The sequence below is a fragment of the Rhea pennata genome, chromosome 2 (assembly GCF_028389875.1).
Source record: "Rhea pennata isolate bPtePen1 chromosome 2, bPtePen1.pri, whole genome shotgun sequence".
Classification (NCBI taxonomy): domain Eukaryota; kingdom Metazoa; phylum Chordata; class Aves; order Rheiformes; family Rheidae; genus Rhea; species Rhea pennata.
The window spans coordinates 130114061-130120985 of NC_084664.1; the positions used below are offsets into that span (position 1 = coordinate 130114061).

The 6925-nt window shown below is 41.8% G+C and overlaps 1 protein-coding gene across 2 annotated transcripts in view; it reads left to right on the forward strand.

The window, feature by feature from the left end:
* The window catches only part of PLAG1 (PLAG1 zinc finger), a 46949-nt gene extending 41702 nt beyond the window's left edge, over window positions 1-5247 (forward strand). Inside the window, exons 3-4 of one of the 2 annotated variants that reach the window (XM_062568215.1) lie at window positions 2927-3285; window positions 3866-5247. In XM_062568215.1, the coding sequence (XP_062424199.1) occupies window positions 3044-3285; window positions 3866-5129 (1506 nt within the window). In that variant the 5' untranslated portion in view covers window positions 2927-3043 and the 3' untranslated portion in view covers window positions 5130-5247. The remainder of the gene's footprint in view (window positions 1-2926; window positions 3286-3865) is intronic. The other variant, XM_062568216.1, reaches the window with a different exon arrangement.
* Window positions 5248-6925: the final 1678 nt, after the last annotated feature.

Consider the following 6925-nt stretch of genomic DNA (forward strand, 5'->3'; position numbering starts at 1 on the left):
ATGCAATTCAAAGTCAGCTTAATTAATTTTGATCACAGAAAAACAAACTTGAATTCCTTATCCTCATGAATGTTCTGACTTGCATCTGATACAGCAACTAGGTTACTTGAAGTTTTGTAGCAGGTGAAAATAACATTATATTGGCCTGAATATATGATGGCCTCAAAACTGAGGTGTGATCCTCATATTTAGAACAGACACAAAAAGTTGTCCAAACTTTGACAATTAAACCTTCTACGCTGTTCCACAGCAAACACTGCCTCTGGCCTCGCATCAGACCCTGCCCATCGCCCTTCTGCATGGCCTAATATCCTGCGTCTGCCCAGCTCGATGCATGCTCAGTTCCCGGCTGCCCTACTACAAGGTCCTACAGCTTACCCCGTCCTCCCGTCCTTGCATGTTCCCAGCCCCTGTGCAGTGCTCCCGCACCTCTTTGGCCCCACAGCTGCATCCTCGTTGCCTGCGTTGCTGCGCCCCGTCCATGTGGCAGCTCAGCCCTCCGCCGTGCCTCCTGCCCCTGCCATCTCCTTAGCACAGCGATCGCTTGCTGCTGAACACCGGACCCGGCGCCGTCACGTTAATCCCGCTAGCCCAAAGCAAACCGCGGGCTTTTGCTGCTCCTCCTGCTGCCCCTTCTCAGGCTGGGCGTGCATTTGGCAGGGAGGCTAGAGGGGGATCCTGGCCCTGCCTTCGCCTGTTGACGCGGTAGGTGGTTTCTGCTTGGCTGACTGCCGGAGCTGCTGCCCTGGCTGCGCAGGGAGGTCCGCTCCCTGCGGCCGGTCTCCTGTGCGGTACAGCTACGCCACGTGCAAGCATCAAGTGAGCTGGGTTTCCCCTCGCCAGGGTTTATTTGTCAGGAGAGGACAGGCTAAGACCTGTTCATTCTATATTCAGGCCAATATGTGTAGAAGACCAGAGTGTTAATTTGCAGGAAAGTACTATTAATTTCTATTACCAGATTCTGGTTAAAGTGTACATTGAAAAATCTTTCAATCTGTAAATTTGTCAAACTTTTACATGGATCATATCCTCCTTTTGACTACACCTATTTTTGTTGCAGAAACACATTTTGGTCTCAAGTTTCCAAATAACTGTTTCATTTCTTCACTCACGAACTAGAAAGTTCCTTGAAAGAGAGGAACTAAAATTAAGCTGATTCTTTGAAGGCTTGTGCATGTTCCCACTCATGGGGTGGTTGTCCTCGAGCTTCGTCCCATGAGTTGGAACAAGTCAGAAACAAGACTAAAATAATAAGGGTCCTTAAAGAAACACCTTTTCTGTGTCTGGATATCTTTAAAAAGATTAGTGGTTTCATACAAAATTTGGGGGGAGGGGGAGAAGGGGGTCTTACGAAATGTTTGTGATTTAAGAATGTAGTGTAATCTGCTATTCAAAGATTATAGGGTTTGAAAAGTAGCAGATTTCCATCTTGATCTGCCAGTATTTCTTTCCTCTTATTAAGACAAGGGAAAAGTTATGGGGAGGCGGGAGGAAGAGGCACAGACAAAGACATACTCTGTATATGCGTTTCAAATGGAAATCTCAATCCGAAGCATTCATAAAATGCACAGGCAGATATTAAAGAGGCACCTCCCCTTCCCCCCTCGCCCTCCCTGCCCCAGCCCTCCTCGCCTCCCGCACACCGGGAAGCACGCGGCCTTGCCTTCCTCGCAGCCCCTGCCGGGCTGGGGCTATCGCAGCGATTATTGATTTTCGCACCGCTTGCACCCGCGCGGTGCCCTCCTCGGCTCCTTTTCCCCAGCGGTTTGCTCCCCGCGTATGCGCCACGCGGAGCACGGGCTCCGCGGGGCAGAGCGGGCAGCTGCAGCAAAGGGCCACGAAGCCGTCCAGCCTCCCCTGGCTGCCAGCGGGGAAGGATTTGTTTTGTTTTTCGGGGCAGTGGCGTGAGGCTGAAGCAGCTGTGGCCTGGTGCTCCTCGCCCGGCTCCGGCCGGCCCCGCTCCACCTGTCCCGACAGCTGCCGGCTTCCCCGGCGCTGCGCGGGGGCAGCCGGGCCGGCACGGGGGCCACAGCCCCGCGCAGCCGCCCGGCCTGGTTCTTGCCAACGGATCGTACACGATCGTCGGACACCTCCTTTAGCTGGGAGTTTGGCGCGCGGTTCGTCACGCCCCGCGCGGGGCTGAGAGCCTCCCTCCCGAGCTGAGCTAACCCTCCCCACGCGCAACACTCGCATCTTGCAGTGTAGTGTGAGGAGCACGGGTGCTGCCAGGGTTGCGCTGAGAACCTAAAAACTGTGAGATTTCTGTTACTGCTGTGACAAGTATTCATTAGCCGAGGATAAGTTTAGAGGAGAATTTAACCTGTCATTAAAAATTATTGGAAATGTGTACATTTTGTTAGAATACATACATACATGTATATACAGTAATCAAAATGAGCTGGTATACCAGAGAATATGAGCTGTGCACCCCTCAGACAGACAAAATGTGTAACTGCTGCTTTTCATGTAGATTTTCAAGCCTACAGTCATATTTCAGGACTTAAAATTTTTCATTTTGATAACTGTGTATGTGCATGTGTTTGTGCATGTGTGTGTGTATGTACAAACACCACAGGCACAGCTTTAATTCCTTTGAAATCAGAAGCTGCCAAAAGCCATCTTCATACGTTCTGCAGTAAGTTCTTTGTTTGATGCCTCCTGTAATCTGGCAGAAACTTTGCTGTTCTCCATCAATGCCTGAGGGGAAAGATGTGAGGTGTGATTTCAGGGCATATGTGGATCTGTTCATCCTGAGCAATGCGTTTTAAAAGTTGCAGCAAATAGTGTAAAGAAACCTACAGGTATTACATTAGACCAGCTGAACCTAATTTTATTTTTAAGTTTTATTCAGAAGCATCACATAGCAAGTAAACTTCAAAATCTAAGTTTAGTTACAAACTAGTTGTTTCTTATTTTTTTTTTCCAGTCCCCTTTTGCTTTCTTTTACGACCACATGAAACTTGAGAAGCCATCTAAAGCTAAATCATTTAGTGGAGTTGGGCAATTCCCAAGTGTCCAACAAGAAGGCCTGGTTTAGGCTGCGATGGCCACTGTCATTCCTGGTGATTTGTCAGAAGTAAGAGATACCCAGAAAGTCCCTTCAGGGAAACGTAAGCGTGGTGAAACCAAACCAAGAAAAAACTTTCCTTGCCAACTGTGTGACAAGGCCTTTAACAGTGTTGAGAAATTAAAGGTTCACTCATACTCTCACACAGGAGAGAGGCCCTACAAGTGCACACAACAAGACTGCACCAAGGCCTTTGTTTCTAAGTACAAATTACTAAGGTATTAAACTCTATTTATCTTTCAGATTATATTATCTATTTTATGTTGGCTGTGTTAAGCCTTGTAAAAGTATATATTTGTGTACGCCTTCAGCTGATTGCAGAGAGGATATGTTAATTAAAGTAGACATGGGATTGTTTCTAGAATTCTAAATTGCAGTACATAAGTTTACAAGCTAATGTCTTTGATTTTGTTTCTTAATTTGTTTTCTGTTTTTGTTTTCTGTTTGTTTGTTTTTTAATGAGAATAGAATTTTCGTTTGTATAAGGAATTGTCACGAGAAAAGAGTATGGACTGAAAAATTTTTGGCTATGGACTTTTACACAAGTACTGTCATACTTGCCCGTATACCCCTGTTACAGTAGCTAAAAACCACCAAAAACTAAAGTGTCAATTTAAGAGAAATGGCTCATGTTTTGCTATATTTTAATTTGTCAAACTGTCTTTGTAGTGTCATGCTTTCAGTTAAAAGGTTCTGTTGCAAAGCAACCTTAGTGTAGTATTTAGCTGCCATTAAAAGATGAACACATGTGTCTTTTTGATCAAAATAATTACTTACAGAATATATCTGTGTTTAAAGGCATATGGCTACTCATTCTCCTGAGAAAACCCACAAGTGTAATTATTGTGAGAAAATGTTTCACCGAAAAGATCACCTAAAGAATCACCTACATACACACAATCCCAACAAAGAGGCCTTTAAGTGTGAAGAATGTGGAAAGAACTACAATACCAAGCTTGGGTTCAAACGTCACCTGGCTTTGCATGCTGCAACAAGCGGTGACCTCACCTGTAAGGTATGTTTGCAGACTTTTGAAAGCACAGGAGTGCTGCTGGAGCACCTAAAAACTCATGCAGGCAAGTCATCGGGTGGAGTGAAGGAGAAAAAACACCAGTGTGAACACTGTGATCGTCGGTTCTACACCCGAAAGGATGTCCGTAGACACATGGTAGTGCACACTGGAAGAAAGGACTTCCTCTGTCAATATTGTGCACAGAGATTTGGGCGGAAGGATCACCTAACACGCCACATGAAGAAAAGTCACAACCAAGAACTTTTAAAGGTCAAAACAGAGCCAATGGACCTTCTAGATCCCTTTACCTGCAATGTTTCTGTGCCTATTAAGGATGAGCTGCTTCCAGTGATGTCTTTACCTTCCAGTGAACTGACATCAAAGCCATTTACAAACACTTTGCAATTAAATCTCTACAACACTCAGATTCAGTCCATGCAGAGTTCTGCATCTGCACACCAAATGGTTGCCACATCATTACCATTGGGAATGCCTTGTCCAATAGATATGGAATCTGTCCACCCTTCTCACCAGCTATCTTTGAAATATCCGCTCAGTTCTACCTCATACGCAATTTCTATGCCTGAAAAAGAACAGCCATTAAAAGGGGAAATTGAAAGTTACTTAATGGAGTTGCAAAGTGGTATGCCTTCTTCATCCCAGGATTCTCAAGCATCTTCATCAAAACTAGGGCTGGATCCACAAGTAGGGCCGCTAGATGATGGGTCTGGGGAGGTTTCCCTTTCCAAGAGCTCCGTTTCTATTAGCGAACCTCTAAACACCCCATCATTGGACTTTTCTCAGCTGTTCAACTTCATACCTGTAAATGGCCCTCCCTATAATCCTTCCGTTTCAGTGGGAAACCTTGGAATGAGTTATACGCAAGAGGAGGCACATTCTTCTATGACTCAACTTCCACCACAAACACAGGATCCACAAGATCCTAGCAATAGTATAGGTCTTGGGTCTCTGCACTCATTGTCAGCAGCATTCACAAGCAGTCTAAGCACAACCACCACCCTACCACGATTTCATCAAGCTTTCCAATAGGATGTACAAAGCTGGCTTATTACTGTCTATTTGTAGAAATGCCTTAGGTGACCATTTTTAACTTAGTGCCTACGATAAGACATTATAAATTCTCTACTTTTGTACAGTACCGATCTCATGAAGCCAGTAAGAAATTTAAATTAACTTTTTAAAAATGTTTTGAAAGTGTTTATTCTCAACTGTTTACTTTGTTTTTTAAAAAAGTCTCATTGTATTGTTTTCATTTTCACTGCCAATTGACACACTTAAAATATTCAATAGAAAGTCATCCCTACCAAACTTTTTACACTCATACTTTTAAGAAACTTTTTCAACTGTATCAGTCCTTCTGTTTTGTTGATTTCAGTGGTAGAACTACCATTTTTACCTTTTATATACTTTAATATTTTCTAATAATCCAGTTAAAATATATATCGCACAGATTCCTGAAGATTTGGGGAAAAAAATGGAACCTCCATCCCTAATCCCTTTCCAAAAAAAAAAAAAAAAAACTTCCCAAATGGCAACATCTGATCTGTTCTATTATGACAAATCTAAATTTTTAAAAGAGATATATAAATCAGATTTTTCTGAAAATGTATGTGTATATATACACGTCCATATATACACATGTACATATATATAACATTTTGACTTGTATTGAAGTCATTATAAAAGATGTTAAGAATTTGGCCATTTTCTGGCTTAAATTGCTGGGGCCTGTTAGAAATATTGGAAGAAAAGACATTTAGTTTAATTTTTTAAAACCATAATATAACAGGATTTGAGAGAATCTCTGCTTGCTAAATGACAAATGTTTCCAGTTGAAATTGGAACTGTGTTGTGCTTTCAAGACTCTGGTAGAGGGAAACAGGCAAAAACAATGGCTGATCTTGAAATATAAAAGTGTTGTAATTTAGTAATGCAGAATATTTTGTCGCAGTTTTTGTTTTACTTCTTAACTTGCTGTTTTTCTCTTTAGTAGCATAGAAAGAGTACTGCATAGGAATCTTCCAATAGTATATTCACATTTGTAGGCATCAGTCTTCTCCCAGCAGCCACCGCCAAAGGGTGGATCAAGTCCAGCCAGAAAGTGTTTATCTATTGTCAGTTCAATACTAGTGTGCAGTCAGAGAGTGAATGTAAATTTGCAAATACCATTTTTTTTTATTGGAATGATTTTTTCAGTTGTGTTACATGGTGTGTTATGTCCTCCTAAGCAACAAGTTAGATGTTAATCACGCTTTCTACACCTGGGTACTTGGTTAGGGACATTTTTCCCGTTGCCAAGATTTAAAGACAGGACTCTTAGGAGTGAAGTAAAAGCATATTGCTTACACCACTTTTACCTAATACAATATATTCTATTCCCCAACCCCTAATAACCAAAAGAGGAGAAAAAAAAAAGTGCTACATGAAGGCAAACTAGATTTGCTGTAATTCAATACTAACGTTCTTTTCCTTGTCATTTTTGTACAAGGAATTAAAAAATAGAAACCAAGTACATTAATATCTCTCAAACAATAATGAGTATTCGTATAAGGTTTTAAGTGGTTAAACTAAATATATACTTCACAGAAACAAAAGTTGCTCCCATTTAAGGAGCTTATGCTCCGGATGTTTTATCAGTAGCTCCTACTTTTTTTTTTTTTTTTTTTTTTTTTTTTTTTTTTTAATTCTAGGAGCAATATGCAGGTGTAGTTTTACTATTTTATACATATGTGTATTTAAATTTTATTACTGAAAGATAACATTTTTATAAATGTGTTTGTGTTCCAAAGGCATTAAAATAAGGATGTATTAATAAGGAAAATACC